At 45.4% G+C, this 21,290-nt stretch overlaps 4 protein-coding genes across 4 annotated transcripts; 1 reads left to right on the top strand and 3 right to left on the bottom strand.

The window, feature by feature from the left end:
• Positions 1-3,027: 3,027 nt before the first annotated feature.
• On the bottom strand, positions 3,028-5,666 carry N7533_008848 (uncharacterized protein; the record flags this gene model as incomplete). Its single annotated transcript, XM_057105498.1, has 3 exons — positions 3,028-3,557; positions 3,628-5,071; positions 5,118-5,666. The coding sequence occupies 3 exons, from the start codon at positions 5,664-5,666 to the stop codon at positions 3,028-3,030; spliced, it is 2,523 nt and encodes an 840-aa protein (XP_056956947.1).
• A 10,463-nt stretch (positions 5,667-16,129) lies between these two features.
• On the bottom strand, positions 16,130-17,188 carry N7533_008847 (amidohydrolase family protein; the record flags this gene model as incomplete). Its single annotated transcript, XM_057105497.1, has 1 exon — positions 16,130-17,188. One exon carries the CDS (start codon positions 17,186-17,188, stop codon positions 16,130-16,132), a length of 1,059 nt encoding a protein of 352 aa, XP_056956946.1.
• Positions 17,189-18,548: 1,360 nt separating this feature from the next.
• Positions 18,549-18,908, bottom strand: N7533_008846 (uncharacterized protein; the record flags this gene model as incomplete). The annotated part of the gene is made up of 1 exon (XM_057105496.1): positions 18,549-18,908. The coding sequence occupies one exon, from the start codon at positions 18,906-18,908 to the stop codon at positions 18,549-18,551; it is 360 nt and encodes a 119-aa protein (XP_056956945.1).
• Positions 18,909-19,566: 658 nt separating this feature from the next.
• N7533_008845 (CDC27 family protein) lies at positions 19,567-20,163 on the top strand (the record flags this gene model as incomplete). The annotated part of the gene is made up of 1 exon (XM_057105495.1): positions 19,567-20,163. The coding sequence occupies one exon, from the start codon at positions 19,567-19,569 to the stop codon at positions 20,161-20,163; it is 597 nt and encodes a 198-aa protein (XP_056956944.1).
• Between the last annotated feature and the right edge of the window lie 1,127 nt (positions 20,164-21,290).

Raw genomic sequence — 21,290 nt, 5'->3', positions numbered from 1 at the left:
GACTTCGGCAGAACCCATATTTTGGACCCATTCTTGGCATTTCTTGGCATGCCAAGCACCCATAAAACCCATCAAAAACCCATCCTGCATAAAATCTGTATAAAACCTGTATAAGGAGGCCTAATTAGGCAAGTCTTGGCATTTTTATGCTTAAACTCTAAATGATGGGTTCTTGGCGATGGGTTATGGGTCCAACCCTTCAACCCATAACCCATTTTGCCGAAGTCTAAATATAATATAATATAACTACTCTAGACCGTATAGTAGGTAATATAAGATATAGTACTTTGGGCTCGCCTATCTATATTTATAAAGGAGGGATAGATATAGGAGTGTAAGGAGATAATCTTAACTTACTAATAGCTATTTTGTGAGATTAGTAAATACAGAACTAAGGAGGAAAAAGAGGAAGTACACTAAGTATATATAGTAATATAGAATTAGAAGGGGAGGATAATTAAGAAAGTACTTAATATAGACTTCTGCTAGTAGGTATATAAGGTTAGTAAGTCTAAAGGAGGGCTCTGGAAACTCTCTAAATAGGCTTGTAATTAGGTCTAGAGTAATAGTAGTAGTATAATATCCTTATTAATAGGCTCTAATAGTGTAGAAGTTATTGATGACCTAGGGAAGGTAGAACTTCTCTATAAAATCTTCTTCCTACTACTACTAGAGGCTAATCTCTCAGATCTTGTACCAGACCGCTATATCTACTACTGATTAGTAATTGAATTTCTATCTATTACTAAATAAAAAGTACTCGATACTATTTATTAGGTATCTCCTAATAAAGTCCCCGGAGAAGATACTATCCCTAACTATATATAGAAAGTCCTGGCGGCTAATTGTGGTAACTTCACCCCAATTATCACTAGGATCTTTAATATATATATATAAACAGGATATAATCTAGGGTACTTCTAGGAGTCAATTACTATTATACTATAGAAGGGTAGCCCCTAAGACTTCCAAAAACTAAAGTTATATTACCCAGTAGCCCTAATCAATATAATAGCAAAGCTACTAGAATCTATCATTACTATATATATCTCTAATACTATAGAAGCTTATTAGTTATTACTAAGAATATATCTAGGGGGCAGAAAAAGTATCTCTATTAACTATATTATCTAGTTAATTATCAATAAGGTCTATAGGGCCTAGGGATAAAGCTATTAAGTCTTAATAGTGCTGCTCAATATAGTAGAAGTCTATGATAATATCTCCTATTAACGTCTACTATTGAATATATACTATCTAGGCCTAGGCTCTATAGTACCTTAGATAGAAGCCTTCTTAACTAACTGAAGTACCTATATTAAGCTTCTAGATTTTCTCAGTAAGCTATTTCCTATACCTATAGATATCCTATAGAGTTCGCCACTATTCCCTATCCTATTCCTACTTTTTAATACCCCCCCTAGTCCAAATATACTATAAGGAAACCGGGGATAGTATAACTAAAGGATTTAGATAAGTAGACAATATAGTGATTGTGGTAGTATCAGAAAGCTATTATACTAATACAAAACTTCTATAAAAAACCCTAGAATATATAGAATAATAGGTAAGACACTATATAGTATAGTTTACCCCTAAAAAGTTTGAACTTATCTATTTCAAGAACTCTTAAGAGTCACTAATTAAATAAAATAAGACTATAAGTATTCTCTCTAATATAGACCTATATAATTTTGCTGTCTGTTATCTATAGGGTAATAATCGGATACTAGTATTACTTCCTAATAGAGGGTAAATTAAGCCTATAGAGTACACTAAATATCTAGGAATCTAGTTAGATAAAAGCCTCTCTTTTTAAAAATACTAAGACTATACAATTACTAAAGCTAACAGTAGTTTAGAAGCTCTCTAGGGTATTACTAACTCTATATAGGGTATTTTCTTACTCTATATATATAAAGTCTATTAAGTAGTAGTTATCTCTTAGCTATTATACGGTCTCTTAGTATAGTATACCCCGGTAGTAGATAATATAAAGGCCTAGGAACATAATCGAGTAGTAATAGTATTTATCTATATATAAAAATAGGCCGTAATTACTATCAGTAGCATATTTAAGGAAGTAAGTAGTGCCCTACTTAACGTAGAGCTATATATACTATCTATCTATCTACAAATATAATAAAATATTGAGGAAACTACTATCCAGATCTAAACTAACCCAGCCTAGATATAACTAGGGACCCTTCTACACTAATATAAGCTAAAAAGATATTATCTTAGAGGCTGGTGTCCTCTGGAAGCCCTCTAGTGGAAGAAGAACAAGGTTCTATATACCTTTATACTGTTAAATAGGGTCTAGAAGACCCACTAAGCCAATATTCTATAGCTATAGGAGCCTAGGATTAAGTACACTATTACTAATTCTGTAGAGGAAGTAATTACTATATATAACTAATTCTAGGGATAAATACTCAATTAGGAAATTAAGTATATACTCTTACTATATCTCCGAATATATTAAATACCAGAGAAAGCACTAATAGAGCTTTTCTTTACTAACGGTAGTAGCTACTAAAACTATATAGGTATAGCTATAGTCTCACTCCGCCTAATAGAAGCTAAGGGAAGTCTCTATTTAAACCGGTACCTAGGGACTACTAAGAATTCAATAGTATATATAGCTAAACTGAACAGCGTTAAGATAGCACTTAGTATATTCGTTAAGGAGTAGTAGGCTAGCCAGACCTATAAAAGGTATAGCTAAAGTTAGACTTCGGCACGACCCACGGGTACCCATGGGTACCCATACCCAACCCATCGATGGGTTAGGTTTTGGGTCCAAATCTCCGACCCATGATGGGTTATGGGTCGGAGCTCAAAACCCATAACCCATCATGGGTACCCATATGGGTACCCATATTGCTGTAAACAGGGCAAACTACGAAAAATCTCGTGATTGCATAATTAATGCAAATTTAGCTGTAATTTTAGGTATTCTAGTCACATGTAAAAGAACCTACATGATGATGATAATTGATTCAAATTAATTCTATTATTCAAATTCTAGTACTGCTCAAAATTATTGTCCTCTCTGTGTTTACGCTTCCTTGTAGACATCCGTAGCTGAGTCCCATTCTCTGGTAATAGAGGCTGCTGAGGATCTTGACCCTCAACACCAAGATCTATTAATTCAGTAGTAGAAGCTACAACAATATCCTCCTCCTCCTCCTCCTCCTCCTCCTCCTCCTCCTCATTATCACTAATCGAAACTATCTCAACATCCTGGAGATTCTCATCATTCTGTTCCTTTGACATCTCAATCTCATCCAACGTAAAATACTTCTCAAGCTGCTTCATCTCTGCCTCCTGGAGATCGAATCTTGATGCACACAGGAATAGCATGATTTCTTCAATAGTCTCAGACTTTAAACGGCCGCGTCGGTAATGGCAGACATCACGCGCGGTGTTAAAAAGCCGCTCAACACCAGCACCAGTTGCAGGGATTGAAAGAAAATCTCGAGCAAGCAATGCAGTTGCGGGAAACCGAGACTGGTTCTCACGCCAAAAATGAAGTGGTTCATCTTCGACTGGGTCTAGAAATAAATTAGTATAGAATATTAAAGATAAAGACTCTTTATGAAAGAGTTAAAGAACAAGACTGACCACTATCAAGATACTGAGCAGCCTCATCTCCAACAGGTTTTGCTATAGTCTTGCTCCCACTGAGCATCTTGTTGAGTTTTGATGTAGGTCTTGATGATGCCTGGGGTGTAGGTGAGGCTTGATCTCTGGCAAGACGTTGCTGATATGGAAGCAGTGCTGACTGGAATGATTTGCGATATGCAACACGCCACTGTTGCTCCCAGTCATCAGTTTGAAAGAACTGGAATTTGCTATCTGGTGCAACCATAGTACAAATCGCAAAGATATGTCCTTTCACACCATCTGTTTGCGAATAGTAGCCACCAAGCTTCTGTCGGCCAGCTTCAAGTGATTGGAGCATCTGCTTTTTCCATGGAATCCGCTTCTTCTTTAGCTGACCTATTGACTTCTCAAGATGCTCAAAGAGTGCATTGTAGAGCTTGAAAACCAGATGTGTAGTAACCTCCTTTGTCTTTGACAGCTCAGTAGTGTAGTCAAAGAAAGGCTCTGTAATACAGAGAAGATAATCAATCTGACGCCACTCCTCATTATTAAGCAACATCTCTTTACAATCATACTGCTCACAGAATGATATAAAGTAGCTGCGTAGTCGTTTGGCACGTCGAAGCATCAAAAAGGTTGAGTTCCATCGAGTTCGGACATCTTGAATAGGCACTAGCCTAGGTTCTTTAGGCTGAAGCTGGAGAAAGGTCTCTCGCCGTTGAGGACTGGCATGGATGTAAATTGCAAGATAGCGGACCTTGTTCAATGTGCCTGAAATCTCATGTTTCTGTTGTTTTGCATTTGCCTTTGCTGCAGACGATTGCCGATCGGTCCATTTTGTCTCAGCGGCATCATTTTGGGGTACAGCTTTAAGACGATCAAGAAGCTGATTCAGACAGAGCTGGATGACATGGGCAAGACAAGGGATTCGGATAACAGTGGTCTCACTAGAGAGTGCTTGCTGAATTGTATCCACCAAAGTTTTGTTGTTTGTCGCATTGTCTGTTGTAATTCCAAAGACTCGATTTTGGATGTTGTGATGGGTCAAGGTCTCAAGGAGAACTGCGCTTAGATTTGCACCAGTATGTGAGCCATATAATGGCTTAAATCCAAGAAGAACCTCTTGATATACCCAGTTGGCATTAACAAAATAACCAGTGATTGCCATAAAAGCCTGGTTATAGGGAGAAGTCCAACAATCTAGTGCAATCGATATTTTTGACTCAGGAGGAAGGGTTTTGAGAGTAGAGCGTTGTTTATCTTGGATAATATCTCGTAATCGTCGCCGAATCGTTGTTGCAGAAGGTATCATCGGAGGAGAAGGTGCTAAGCGTGCAGATCGGATAAGGGTGTGGAAGGTTGGATGTTCAATAAGATGGAATGGTAGGCGATTTAAGGTGAGAAACTGCAATAGCTGTGTCTCCCATGTAGTTTGTGAGAATGACTGAGTAGCTGTTTGGCCCTAAAATAGTTAATATAAGATAAATAATAGTAAATAGAGAACATACTTCTGATATTAGGAACTGAGAGATATCCTCTTTTCTGTTGGCCTTGACCTTTTGGCAAGCTGCTGTTTTGAGATGCTTTAACAGAGTTGATGTACCATATAGACTTCTGCCATTTGGTAAAATTGATGCAGGATGCTCTAAGATCCGGGCACAGTTTTTACACATAACCTTTGGTGCCCCATCTTTACAAGCGGCAACCTGATCAAAGTGACTCCAGATATCTGAATTGCGATTTGTATCCCATTTGAGATTGCTTTTCTGTCCAAAGTCTGTCTGGAGCCACCAATCAACCCAATCTGTGTGAGTCATGCTGTTGTAAAGTACAAATGCCTTTCTCCGATCGGGGCCAACACGAGTAAATAAGTCAGGGGGAGGAAGATTGCTCGGTCGGAGAAAATCAGGCTCACTACCTTCAATTGGACAAGAACCAAGAATACTGTTTGTCGGCGTAATAAGAGGATTTGAAGGAGTAAAATCAGTTAACTGACCTGTGTCCCCCTCATAAAGAGAGGGCAGAAAGTCAGACTCCTGGCTTTGGCCTTGGGACATATTGACACCAACTGAAAAATAGCTGTAGAGAAAGCGAGACATATTAGGAGAGAACATACCTTTAGCAAAGAGATTGACTGAACAGACAGATTCTTCTAAATCCAGCTGGAAAAGGGGATAAGTAAAAGCAATATAGGGAAATGATATTTTATTGGCTATGGGCACAGATCTGATCCACTGAAACCCATCACCAACCCATCAAGCCCATGTGATATATCGAAAGCCCATCAAAAACCCATCGGAAACCCATAATACCCATCAGAAACCCATTTAATACCCATTCCCAACCCATTTCCCACTTTTTGGGTCGAAAAAGATTTTGACCATGGGCAGTTTTTGGGCGAAAAACCATCCCACCTATAAGATAGACTCTTTGTCTCTAAAAGCTCTCTATTACCTGGGTATCTATAGTAAAAATGAATAAATAAATACTAGTAGACTTTATTCTCTATGAGTATTTATTAGTGCTCTAGATTTTGGTAGTTCTTGAAGTGAAAAGCATTTTTGATCCCTGTTATATTGGAGTATGTATTACCTTCCTAGAGATATATATCTCCATGTTCTTCCAAGGTTAAGCGTCAAAACAGCCAAAACATTACATACTACAAAAATAGAACCACTGCTACCTAAATTTAACAATTTGATCTGAAAAAAATAAATAATTTGATTCAAAGATTCTTCTGCTGATTTTAAAAAATGTATTTTGAGAAGAGACTGTAACTATACAGCCATGAAGTCATGAATATCAAAATTACAATGATCAGTCAGCTGAATTATCCATGCCAAGCCTCAAATTTATGCACAATATGGGTTTTTTGTACCCATATGGGTACCCATGAAAAACCCATGGGTACCCATCGGGATGGGTGCACCATTTTGAAAAAACCCATAACCCATCATGGGTTGGGTATGGGTCCAAAAGTTGGACCCATTTGGACCCATTGCCGAAGTCTAGGGTAGAACTATAGACGTTACCTTACTATAGCTATTAATTAATCAATCTCTGTATTCCTTACCTTACACTCCTTACTCCATATAGTATATATACCCCTATAATTAGTATACTTCTAGCTATTTTTATTATATTTATAGGAGGTACAGTCTTGAGATTAATATGTTACGGACCCCGCGACGCGGGGGCTGCAACTCACAAATGGGCCATCGAGAGCCAATCATTTTGCAACCACCACAACCGCCCACAGGTCACGTGCGGAACATCATAAGAAACCATGGCCTTCCCACCAGAGCCACACGATACAGGATAACTGGGTCAACGGATGGGGAAGACATGGTTAACCCAGGCATCGTGCGAAGGGCAGCATCTTGCGTCGGGCTGGTCCCTACGGGTCGTTCCACCCTACGGTAGCTCGGTCCGCACGACAAGCTAGGGCGCGCGACGGAAGGCGCCACAGGAACCAGACCATCGCACGAATCACCACGAGTTCCTAGTAACCCAGAAAAGTCGTGGAGGTTCGTACGATAACACCCGACGCGGGGACAAGGACGCCATGCGATAAGCACGTAATCACAGGGTATACCAGCGGGTATACCAAGAGGTAGATGGAAGGGCACAATCTGGTATACCACCAGGTGTACCCTCCGATATACCACGCCACGAAGGATTAGATATATAAGGACACTCCTTACACACATGTATTTAGCTCTTCGCGATTAATCAATCTAAGTTACTACAGTATACCTTTTGGGATTACTCTTCATTCAGTTTCAGTCCTGTGACAAACATACTACAAGTAGGGGAGCTCTTCGGACTGACCTACTTGGCGCACTACCTGGCGCCTCCTTGAAGTTACTCTATAAGATCCGAGTCCGTGTAAGGCTTAGCACAGCAACGGTACGATTGCGAGTTGATACTTGAGGAGTACGAGTGATAGATATCACGACAACCAACGACACAGACGACAACTGGTAAGTTGTCCACCCAGATCTAACCACTCACTGTGACCAGTTAGCAAAGCGTGTAACACATTAATCGCCCTGTCAACCGAGACTGTGAAGTTTAATCATCATGTCCGCCACCGGCAGTAACAACAGAAAGACACCAGTTCCCGTCCCGCCGCAGACACAAACTCGGCGCGAGGACGACTGGGAAGATCAGCAAGAAGCCAAGGTGAATGCCTTGGAAAGACACATCAAGATCCTTACCGACCAGCTCAACAACTTCGGCCAAGGACACAATCGCGACATCAACGAGCTGCGCGAGTCCATCCAGCAAACGGATGCCCAATTCCAGGCACCATCGCCTATGGCACCAAAACTGCCCAAGGCAGAGAACTTTGACGGAACTCGCTCTAAGTTGCGAGGGTTCCTCACTCAGATGAACATGTACCTCGATGTCAACAAACTTCGGTTGAACACTGAAGCAAGCAAAGTCATCTTCGTGTCAACCTACCTTCGAGGACAGGCATGGGATTGGCTTGAACCATATGTCCGAGAATACTATGAGAAAGATAGTTCGGAATGGTCAACCACCGCGACAACCATCTTTTCCAGCTATTCCAAATTCAGAGAACACCTGGAGAAGACATTCGGCGACATCGACGCCAAGAAAACAGCTGAACGAAAGCTGAAGCGACTTCGACAAACAACGTCGGCATCGGTCTACACTGCGGAGTTTATGCAGCAAGCAGCCATCCTCGGGTGGGATGATTACGCATTGATTCCTTACTACGATGAAGGACTCAAGTCGCACATCAAGGATGAGCTAGCGCGAAGGGACAGACCCGAAACAATGGACGAACTCATTGACTTCGCGGTCCGAGTCGATAACCGGTTTTACGACCGACAGATGCAGAAACGTGAGGTGGAGGGATGGCGACGAGGCTATGGGCGCTCGCACCATCAACGGAACCAGCCTCAGCGACAGCATCAACGACCTAATCGGGACAGTGACCCGTACGGTCCACGACCCATGGAGCTCGATGCGGCGAGGCTACCAATGGAGGAACAGAAGCGTCGAAAGGACAACAGACTCTGTTTCAATTGTGGCAAACCAGGCCACATGGCAAAAGACTGTCGTGGCAAGAAAGACGACAAGAAACCACAGCAACTGCGCGCGACTCAAGAAAGAGGAGCGTACGACACCACGGGAACAGGAAGGGCGCAACGACTTTGCGCTACCCAAGAGAATAAGCAACCTGAGACGAAGGTCTCAGAAGAAACCCAGACACAAGGCGAGTGGACAGCAGGACGGCCACCACTGCGCACCAGCAAAGAAGAGTTATCCGAGCAAGAGGTCGACGAGATCCGTCAAACGCTCGAAGGGGTCAGTCAGATCCAAGGAAGCCGCGAGGAAAGGGTTGATAGGATCATCGACGCCCTAACCAAACTTCGTGAAGAACGCCAACGGCGGAAGGCCGAGCCCAAGGAGCAGGAGCTCAGGGCCACACAGGAAGCTGACGCAGCTTCAGTCGACTCCCAGCTCGCAGAGTACGACAGACAGGAACAGTATCCGCGGATTGACCTGAATACAGTAGAAAGTCAAGGGTGGACCCAACACGCCTGGGAACCCGTTGACACCCAGGAACCAACGAACGAGTTTCTGGGAACGCCTCAAGAGTCCCCCAGGAACGATGAACTTCCAAGAACAGTTGAAGGACTCCTACGACACTGGACAACCCTTACAGAGGAAGAGGTTCAAGAAATCACAGAAATCCCAGAGACCCCACCAAGGAGATACTGGATGAGTTATGAAGAGGAGCAAGAACTACGACGGCTCTACGAAGCAGGTGGCATGGCCCCCGGAGACCCTCGTAAGTTCCTCTTTGACGATTCGGACGACGACGAAACAGCGCCGTACGTCACTAGCGCGGAAGGAACATGCCCGTGTCACCGGGAAGATTGCGCTTGCATCGGATATGCGCGACACCCCGATCACGACCTGAGAGCTACGATTGGATGTTATGACTACGACTGCAAGACGCATATGCAAGGCAAGCTGGACCATGGAGGGATCGAACCCAAGCCATCGCCACGAATGCGACGCCCAGAGTGGAGACAGCAACTCGCAGCGACAGCATGGGGAAAACACATGAAGGCGGAAGCACTGATAACCTTCCACGGAGGAAACGAGATCAGTGCACGAGTCATGATTGACTCAGGAGCCGCAGGAAACTTCATGGATCCAAGATATGTCTCGACTGGTAGAGTACCAACCGTCAGAAAAGATCAGGTTACTCCACTTGTTGGACTCAACGGAGAAAAGCTAAGCAAGGGAATCACCCACCATACCGAATGGATCGACATGGTCATCGGGAACCACATGGAGTCAATATGCTTTGACATCACCGATCTAGGAGGGTACGAGGTGGTACTTGGTGTCCCTTGGCTACGCCAGCATAGCCCAAGAATCGATTGGCGAAGAGACGAGATCTACTTCGAACACTGCGATTGCACGCAAACAACAACCAGATGGACTGGAGAAGAACCACCGAGCATTGAAGGGCCTAGCCCCGGGACGGCAGGTACCTATTGCGGCCCGCACGAGGTTGACCCTAAGCGGAGCAAGCAGCCCAGAGGCGGGGCATCAGGGAGAATCATGGATGTTGACGTTATCGCGACGACGGAACAGCGACCGGACATGTCGGACGACGAACTCAAGGACTACATCATGATACACCACGAATCACGACAAGCCCTCTGCGCAACAGGGGAAGAAACACAGATACCTGAGGAGTACCAAGAGTACCGGGATGTGTTTGAGCCACCAAAGGATGGTGTGCTCCCAAAGCATGGTCCGTTCGACCATGAGATTAGACTCAAGGAAGGCAAGGAGCCGACCTTCAGGCCGATCTACCAGCTATCACCAATTGAGATGAAAACCCTGAGGGAATACATCGACGAAAACCTCAAAAAGGGATACATCCGGCACTCGACATCATCAGCTGGATACCCAATCATCTTTGTACCAAAGAAGGGGAATGAGCTTCGACTATGTGTGGACTATCGACATCTGAATGACATTACCATCAAGGACCGACACCCATTACCTCTTATCCAGGAGATGCAGGACCGCATCCAAGGAAGTGTTTATTTCACCAAATACGACATCACCAACGCATACAATCGCCTTAGGATCAAAGAAGGCGACGAGTGGAAAACAGCGTTCAGAACGAAATACGGGCATTTTGAGTATACGGTCATGCCGTTTGGACTCACGAATGCACCCGCAGCGTTTCAACGATTCATCTTCAGTGTATTGGAAGAATATCTAGATATCTTCGTGATGGCATATCTCGACGACATCCTAGTGTTCTCCAAGACCATGGAGGAACACGTTCAGCACAACAAAAAGGTGCTACAGAAGCTCAGAGAAGCTGAAGTCACGCTCAAACTCAAGAAGTGTGAATTTCACGTCCAGGAAACAGATTTCCTAGGATACGTAATCAGCAAAAACGGATTTGGCATGCAGGAAGACAAGGTCAGAAGCATCCTAGACTGGCCAACACTCAAGAATGTGAAGGAAGTCCAACAGTTCATGGGGTTATGCAACTACTACCGACGATCGATCGACGGGTTTGGTAAGATTGCGGTCAACCTCAACAAACTGCTCAGGAAAGACCAAAAGTGGGTTTGGGACAACCAAGCAGAAAAAGCGTTTAGCGACCTCAAGAAAGTGTTCGTTGAACGAACGATACTCGCACCAGCCGACCCAAGCAAACCATACACAGTGGAAACCGATGCATCGGACTATGCACTCGGAGCGCGACTCACTCAACCGGGAGACGACGGGAAACCAAGACCAGTGGCATTCTGGTCTCAGGGGAATGATAGCCGCCGAACTCAACTACGACATCCACGACAAGGAATTGCTAGCCATAGTGTCAGCACTCAAGGTCTGGAGAGCGTACCTGGAAGGAGCAGAACATCAGATACTTGTCAAATCGGATCATAAGAATCTCACATTCTTCACAAGCACGAAGGAACTGACGAGACGACAAGCGAGATGGGCAGAAACCCTGGCAAGATACGATTACAGGATCGAACATTGTCCAGGCACAGCCAACAGCCAAGCAGACGCGCTTAGCAGAAGACCCGACTACGCGATAGGGGTTAAGGAAGCCGTACCAGCAATACTCAAGTCAGACAATGACGGCCATCTAGTATATAACCACCAGAGCTTAGCCGCCACCAGCGAAATCAGGAACGATGGATGGATCAACAGACTAAGAGAAAGCCTGATCGGTGACCCGATCCACAAAACGGGATCCACCGAAAGAATCACCAATGAAGACGGATTGATCTACATCCATGGATTGATCTACGTTCCACAGAAGCTTCAACAGGAAGCGATACAGCGACACCACGACGACCTCACGCATGGGCACATGGGAGTGGAAAAAACGGTAGAATTCCTATCAAGGAACTACTACATCCCAAGCATGCACAGAAAGGTCAGAAATTACATCAGGCAATGCGACACTTGTCAGCGAAACAAGCCATCGCGACACACACCCTATGGCGAGTTACAGAACTCGGAAGTACCAACACGACCATGGGAATGGATCACACTGGATTTCATCACCAAACTACCAAAGTCAGAAGGACATGACATGATCATGGTAGTTGTGGACCGATTGACGAAATATTCGTACATGATACCAACAACGGAAACGATCGATGCCAAAGCCATGGCATCCCTGTTGTTCAGATACATATTCGCCAACCACGGAACACCCGAGAAGATGACATCAGATAGGGACAAGCTCTTCACGAGCAAAATGTGGAAATCATTCGCGGATATCGTAGGCATTGAGCATAGACTCTCCACTGCCTATCATCCTCAAACGAACGGTCAAACAGAACGAACGAACCAAACTTTGGAACAGTATCTAAGGCACTACGTGAATTACCAACAAGATGATTGGGCAGGACTGTTACCATTGGCACAATTTGCGTACAATAACGCCATGCACGCAACCACGAAAGAGACCCCGTTCTTCGCAAACTATGGGTATAATCCCTCAATCATCGGAGAAACCATTGGGAAACAAGCAGAGGCAGAATCATCGAGACTTCTGGCCTCAGGACTCAAGCAACTACACCTCCAATTGGCAAGAGACATCGAGTTCTTCAACCTACGAATGAAGCATTACTACGACCAAGGCCACCAGGAGGGACCAGACCTAAAAAGAGGGAAAAAGTGTACCTCCTACGTCGGAACATCAAAACCAAACGACCAAGCTCGAAACTTGACCATCTAAAGTTAGGACCATTCGAAATCGAAGAAAAAACAGGACCGGTCAATTATCGCTTGAGACTACCTGACAGCATGCGACGCATTCATGCGAATTTTCATATATCGTTACTCGAACCCGCACCGAAAAACGCTAAACTCGCTGCAAATGTGGAAATAGAGGAAGAAACAGAAAACGAATATGAAGTCGAGAGCGTCCTAAACATGAAGCGTGTCAACGGAGAACCCCACTACCTAGTGAAATGGAAAGGCTACGATACCTCGGAAAACACATGGGAACCTATCAAGAACCTGACGGACTGCCGCCAGCTGGTTCAACAGTTCCACCAGGAGGCTGGCCAAAGACGCCATCAAGGGAAGAAGCGTCCGGGACGGCCCAGAAAGCATCTGGCATCTGGTCCATCGACGCCACCATCCTCGTCAGACTCGAGTCTGACGTAGCAGCCAGTTGACGAATCTCTTGCTGCTCGGCCAGACGGTCGAACTCCGAAAGCTCAGCAAGAGATGGGGGATCGTCCTCATTGAGACGATCCGACACCACCGAGTCGTGATCCAACATCCGACCACCACGATCTTTGAGAAATTGTTGATGTTTCTGCAAGCGAAGAATTTTCGCCATTGCCTCATTCATTTTTTGGGAATACTGAAGAAATTGTTTTTGGGCCTCAGTAAGGTCCGCCGAAACTTTCTGCTCCTCCCGTTGCAAGTCATCCCACTCCTTGTCGGTATGAAAGCTTCGTTCACACACCTGGCCCCGACGAGCGCAGGTGGAACACTTCTTGCTATTCGCATAAGGACTCATAATGCAACACTTGCCACGGACGAGACAATAATCACAAGGGGATGACGCGGGGCGACCAGACTGTTCGATTCTAAGGGCAAGACGATTGTTGTCAGCGTACTTGTTACGTTTCGGCTTTTGAACAGCGGGTTTAGGCATATTGAACCATGACGGAGAAATTGAAAAACAGAACGGACCAACACTTACCTGAGGGGGGTGGACGTTTATAAAGGATTCTCGAGGACGAGAACCAAGGAGAGGGGAGGATGATGTTACGGACCCCGCGACGCGGGGGCTGCAACTCACAAATGGGCCATCGAGAGCCAATCATTTTGCAACCACCACAACCGCCCACAGGTCACGTGCGGAACATCATAAGAAACCATGGCCTTCCCACCAGAGCCACACGATACAGGATAACTGGGTCAACGGATGGGGAAGACATGGTTAACCCAGGCATCGTGCGAAGGGCAGCATCTTGCGTCGGGCTGGTCCCTACGGGTCGTTCCACCCTACGGTAGCTCGGTCCGCACGACAAGCTAGGGCGCGCGACGGAAGGCGCCACAGGAACCAGACCATCGCACGAATCACCACGAGTTCCTAGTAACCCAGAAAAGTCGTGGAGGTTCGTACGATAACACCCGACGCGGGGACAAGGACGCCATGCGATAAGCACGTAATCACAGGGTATACCAGCGGGTATACCAAGAGGTAGATGGAAGGGCACAATCTGGTATACCACCAGGTGTACCCTCCGATATACCACGCCACGAAGGATTAGATATATAAGGACACTCCTTACACACATGTATTTAGCTCTTCGCGATTAATCAATCTAAGTTACTACAGTATACCTTTTGGGATTACTCTTCATTCAGTTTCAGTCCTGTGACAAACATACTACAAGTAGGGGAGCTCTTCGGACTGACCTACTTGGCGCACTACCTGGCGCCTCCTTGAAGTTACTCTATAAGATCCGAGTCCGTGTAAGGCTTAGCACAGCAACGGTACGATTGCGAGTTGATACTTGAGGAGTACGAGTGATAGATATCACGACAACCAACGACACAGACGACAACTGGTAAGTTGTCCACCCAGATCTAACCACTCACTGTGACCAGTTAGCAAAGCGTGTAACATAATACTTCTCTATATAATATATATATTTTATTTTATTAGTATAGAAGATTCCTATATATCTAAATTATTAGTAGTTAAAGTACTATTATATATAGAGACCTCTATTATATAGAAGTACCTAATACTAGTTTAAATCCTAGAGTACTCTCTCCTTAATAGTCTAGTTTACTACCTATAGATTACTAAGTTTAAGGATAATTGAAGCTAACTTTACTCTATCCTTTAGTATCTATAGCTAGTTAATTTTTATAATTACTACTAGGGTAGTATTAACCTTCCAATACTAAGAGTTCTCTACCATAATAGCTTTTCTAATTATCTCCTAGGTCTCCTATAATACCTAGATTGGGTTACCCCTTATTAGCCGGTTAATTAGCAATTTTACCTATATACTGTATACAATCACCCCCCAGGATAGTATATAGATAAATACTATTAAGCCGAAGCTCTTTACCCATCCCCTGTATAGCTATATTAACTACACCTCCCAGATATTATATACTGTAATCCGGAGATTACCTAATTTAAGCTAGCAGACTACCCTAACTATTACTATCACCAACGTAGCCATACCCAACTCTTTAGTAAAGTCTGTACGGACCTTATTAGTGTAGGCCTTGATCTCCTAAGAGGTCTGGCTACAATATCTTTTTCTCCTAATTACGATCGTTAAGGCAGATAATCATATCCCGGTTACGTACTATATCTAGAGATATAGGGGAAGAGGCATTCAAGGATAGGGGCAACGACAGTTAATAGGCTGGCGTAGGCACGTATACCGCGGCTTAGGCCTAGGTAGCCGTACCTATACACGTCGGAGGCTCTATAGCTGCTTTGACAGCGTTATGAATCTCCTTAGAGAGATCGTTACGGAGGGACTAAAGCTCCTACTACCAATCGTATAAGGGAAGTCTTGCGAGATCGTCAGTGAGCGCTCTAGTACTCTCAAGGAATTCCCTTATCCGGTCTGGTTTCATCGGTTTCTGACTACTATTGAGTTCCATCAATAGCTCCGTGGCGTTACGATTGAGGTTCTGAGCGCGTTCACGATTCGAATGCAAATTTTTCAACGTGGTGGATGCGCCCCCTGAAGGGCGTGAAACCACCTTCTCCACGCGCCGCACCGGCATTTTGAGCTAGGATATACCAAACCGGGCTCAAAATGTAGCGCGTGGAGTTATTTAAAACTTGCAAGGTACTAGAAGTTGCCAACTGGCGTGGTTCCTGAGATATTTCAAAAATTCGATTTGCGCCGAAATAGTTGTTTTTTCATTTGAATTGTAATGTAGTACATATTGAAGCAGTAGTTACAAGATCCCCGAGCTTCACTTAATCCAACTTCAAAATCCTTCGTGCGTTTCCCCAGCCAATCTTGGCTCTCGAGTTATTGTTCAGATCCAAATTATCGAACCACGAGCCAATCTCATTGTAATCCTCGTAGGGGTAGTCAACACTCCACATAAGCCTATCCTCTCCACAGGACTTCAAAGTATTGAAAAAAGTACCATCATCTATGACTCCAGCCGTGGTGATGTAGAAGTTCTTTTCCCAATACTCCTGCAATCGCAACTTGCAGGGAGTGTGGTGAGATTGGAAGTGTCTCAGCCTATGGTCGATGCGATTGATCGAGAACGGTATTCCCTCGCCGCAGTGTCCGAGTATAATCCGCAAATTAGGGTGCTTATCGAACAACCCCGAGATCATCAAGCGAATCGCGTGTGTGGCTGTTTCCGTTCCAAATCCCCATGGGCTACCACCTAGGAACTCGTATCCCTTGTAGGCACGCATCTGGCTTGGCGAGGGGATCCGTGGGTGCATATAGAGCGGCACGTCGAGCTCGGCCATTTTGGCCCAGAATGGAGCGCATTGTGGTTCGTCCAGATACTGAATTTGGTCGGCGCTTCCAATGTTGGAGAATCCATTGATTAGGATGCCGACAAACCCAAGACCCTTGATGCAGCGCTCAGCTTCCGCAGCTGCAGACTTGGGGTCTTGCATAGCGACACAACCAAACGCCCGGAATCGATCGGCGTAAGGCCCTGCGGTGTACAGCTCGTGGATTTCGTTATTGACCTTGCGGGCCGTATCAACCGCAACAGCAGTATCAAAGATTCCTTCGATACCGGGCATGGTCAAGGAGACCACGGTGAGAACCACGCCGGCTTCGTCCATAGCCTTCACACGAGCCTCAACATTGGTGAGTCTGTCTTTCACGTCTGCAACATACTTGGTGTCGACGTAGGGAAGCTCGGCTGTGCTGTTCACAGGCGGTAGTGTCGCTGTGGCATTGAAAACGTGGGTAGAGATTGCCTCCTCGATAGCAATCTTCTGGAAAGTCTTTTTGGCGGCTCCGCTGAACGTAGGTCTTTGGGTGAGCGACTCGGACATTTTGGGGTTGTCGAAAGAGCTGAAACGGGCGACAGGTAGTTTTCAAGACCGGGCCAAGTATATAGATGTAATAGGGTAACGGAGAGAAATTCCTTCGCTGACCTCGGGAGTACTAGTTTATAAGCTTGGAAACTTGATGTTGAACAGGTTAAAAAAACAGCTTTACTACTACTTTGTGTTCGAATTTATACTCTTCACTGGACAGCCGGATGACTCGGACATTCCGAGGCCAGCAACGCTCTTCGGATGTAAATGAACCTTGGAGCACAACCTTGGAAGGCGTTAACGTTGGAACATGCTCCGATGTTGAGGGTTCACATGAGCTAGTATTGAAAGCGAGTCCCACTTCCCATAGTCAGTATGCCTAGTCCCACAGTCCCACCGGCCTTCGGCAGAGCTTCCCAGTAAGTTCGGACTCGGAGTTATGGTCACGGAGTCCGAGAGGTGCGAGAACTATCTGAAAGGTGTTAGTCAAGGTTAACATATTCTACAATCGAACAATTTTTGTACAGTTACTACCGGAAATATGATCAACTGCTTGCCAAACGTCTATATCCGCATAAACGTTCCGTTTGTGTTCAAGCCGGTTAAGAGCCGCCAAGCATGAATGCCTCAGGCATCAAGGATCGCCCCCTTCCGCTCCAAGATCGCTGCCACTCTTCCTATTAGATAATTAGACACTCGCATTTCATCACCACTTTCAGAGCTCCGACTCAGAGCCCCTGCCAGTATAGAAAGATCGTCACAAGTTCGCCCCATTGGTTTTTGGAGTATATTCGATATGGAGATCTCAACGCTTGCTTGACAGAGCCTTTACCCGAAGAAGAGGTGAGGAAAATAGCATACCAGGTAGTTGAAGGTTTGGTCTTCCTGCATGATAATTCTTTCGTTCATCGAGACATCAAACCAAAGGTAAAAAAAAGCCAGAAGCAGATAGGGAGAGAGATTTTGGGATGAGACCGTCCAGCTAACGCGTTTAAAACATCTTTGTCGTTCAAAAAGGCCCTGAGTGGCTGATCAAGGTTGGTGGTTTTGGGTTGAGCAAGCGAACCAGCGAGGATAGTAATTTACGCACCAGACAGGGTACACAAGCATTCATGGCCCCCGAGATCCAGGGTATCCTACCTCCCGAAGAGGAAGAGGGAAACCAGAACTACCAATATACGGAAAGTGTTGACATTTGGGCGCTTGGTGTGGCCATATTCTATCTACTCTTTCATGATTATCCATTTTCCCTGAACTAGCCAAGTAAGCTGCCTCAATATATCCGGGGTGCTGATTTTTCCCTTCCCAACATCGCCGTCGCAAGATTTCAGCCAAGAATGTTACGGCTTCATGGAGGCAGTTATGGCACGGAATTCTAAGATAAGGTTGTCTTCAAGAAAGACATTGGAGAGCAAGTGGCTTGTGAAATGCTATTCCAGCCCTGATCCGAGTTCTTCTCCAAGTCCACCTTTCGGAACAAACTTTTTGAATTCTTCAGCGAGAATATCTCTCGCCACGCGTCCTCAATAGAGTTACCCAGCAGCTCCTCGCCGCCGTTGGCAGCTTCAGAGCCTAGTGGTTCGAAAATTGAATTCAGCATCATGAAGGATCGTGATGTAAGCGAGGATGTTGAAGGCGCATCACAGAACAACTTCATCCCGGAGATCTCCTTGGGTCCGAAATGCTCAGAACCGCAGATATCATTGCCCATTATCTCAGGATCAGAGCTAGACATTCCAAGAGTCGAAAGCAATTGGAGATCTTCTCTAGAGACCTTAATCAAAGACGATGCACAGTCAAGGTCAGACACGCCACTCGCCAAAGCAAATATCTCTGCGAGCGACGGGAGCAATTCGTCGCCCAATGAACATTCGTCTTCAATGCATCACAAAGCTAGAAAGGCTGACCTTGATCATCCTCTCTCCGATTCCTCTACCTACTTCGCAGATCCCGGACTGGATGGCCCTGTTGTCGCATCTGAATACGACGGGTCACTACTATTGGATCCTTTTACGTCCCAAAGAGCTTCCTCCATCCATCAGCGATCAAGCACGGGCGATCTTATGAGTTCAACCAGGAACCATGCTTCCAGCGTTGCTTCCAATTCTACACAATCCATAATCTCTTTTATTGAACCTTCAAGTTCAAGTTCCCACTTGGAGTCCTAAGAAAATATGTTTCAAAAAGAGGTCGCTGCTAGTGGTGGGAGGTGTGCATCGCTCCATGATACTCCACAAACACACATAATGTTGGAAATGCTCAAATACTACAACTAAAATGAGGCAGACAAACTCCTGCAACAGGTTCTCAATACACAGAAGCACACATTTGGAACAAAGCATGAAGCAACGCTGAAGCCATATCACTCTGTGGGGAAGCTCTGTTATCAGAACATGCAGTATTCCACCGCAAGCGCGCTTTTCGAATTCGCAGCAGAGGGGAGAAAGGAGATAATCGGGCTAAAACACCCGGATACTCTGAGGTCGTTTTACTGGCTTGGCGATACGAAATTTGAGCTTGAGCTTTTCCAAGAGGCAGAGGTGGTTCTGAGACAGAACGCAGAAGACCGAGCAAGTATTCTTGGATCCAACAACCATGAAACCCTCCAAACAAGTCACAGACTTGGTATTTCTCTCTGGGCTCAACAGAGGTGGAAGGACACTCTGTCCGTTCTGGAATTGGTGGTCGAGCAAAGACGAAATACCTTGGGTCAAGGGCATCCAAACACTCTGAGCTCTTTGTTTTGGACTGGCTACTCCTTCTACAAGCTTGAGCTGTACGGAAATGCACGGCTAGTTTTCGAAGAAGTAGCCGTTGACCAGAAGGTAACCCTTGGGTTTTTGGGTCACGAAACTATCCGGACGATATGTTTCATCGGCCGCTGCCTCTATCAGTTAGAGAGATGGGACGAAGCGACAGCTACATTAGAAAAGGCGGCCACGTTGAACCATCTCTCAGGGCCAAACCGCACTACGTTACATGTGCTTTAGTTCTTGGTCGCGCTCTCTTATACTCGGAAAGGTATGATAAAGCGAACCGCATACTCAAAGAAAGAAGCTGCAGACGGGCAGAGATGTATCCTTGGGCCAACGCACCGTGAAACCCTATGGTCATTGTATAGGCTTGGTCGATCATTTCAGTAGCTAGGCCAGTCTTTGGAGGCGGAAGCTACTTTCCAGGAAGCAGTGGAGGGTGGAGTCGAGACTCTTGGACTAGACCATTCCGAGACCTTGAGCTCCATGTACAGGCTTGGCGTTTCACAATGCAAGTTGAATTTTTTTGCAAAAGCCAAGGATAAACTGCATCAGGCTCTGAAGGGACAGCTAAAGGCCCTTAGACCCAGCGACGTGAATACTCTGGACTCGCTCTTGTGGCTCGGTTGCCCAGTTCATCACGTGTAACTTTATGATCAAGCTGAAGCCATATATCGTGAGGCTTTAACATGGGAGATCGAGATTTTCGGAAATGCTCGTTCAAGTACTTTGGGTAGCATTGATTCACTTGGGTGGGTATACTTTCGCGATGAGAAATATGACAAGGCGGAGGAGCTTACTGCGTTATTAGTTGAACGCAGAATGGAAACAAACGGGCTCGTGGATACAAGAACACTGGAAGCAAAGAGTCTTCTGGCTTTCACACTTCAGGCACAGGAATACATGAAACGTGCATTATCGTTACACCTTGAAGTATTTGATAGCAGAGTTGAGGTTCTAGGACCGCAGCACGAAGATACGATGAAGAGCATGCATGAAGTTAAGAAGTGTGAAGCCGAGCTACAAGTAGAGGAAATGAGAGGGAACGAGGCATGGGAGCGGACAAGAGCGTCTTACTCGACAGAATCATCGAGAGGATCGCCTGAGGAGGAAAGGAGGAACAAGAAGAATGATTGGAATGATGTGTGGACGCGAGTAAAACGAAGGGTGAGCAAGCCGGATGAAACATTCTGAAGGGATTGCCTTGCCCATACGCTTCAAATAAACGGAAGGTATGGCGTATTCCCGCTCAGTTCCCGAGCCAAGGAGGACCGCGGCCTCGGTGGCATTCCTAGGAAAGCCGAGCCCGGCGCGGCGTACGACCACTTTCTGCTTACGGCCGCTGGATAGTACCGGGGCCAAGC

Source organism: Penicillium manginii (assembly GCF_028828005.1).
Source record: "Penicillium manginii strain IBT 31320 chromosome Unknown utg000006l:1.0-4164085.0:1.0-4166146.0, whole genome shotgun sequence".
In the NCBI taxonomy this organism is placed as follows: Eukaryota; Fungi; Ascomycota; class Eurotiomycetes; order Eurotiales; family Aspergillaceae; genus Penicillium; species Penicillium manginii.
The sequence above is the reverse complement of the archived record's forward strand: the minus strand, read 5'-3'. Positions and strand labels throughout refer to the sequence as shown.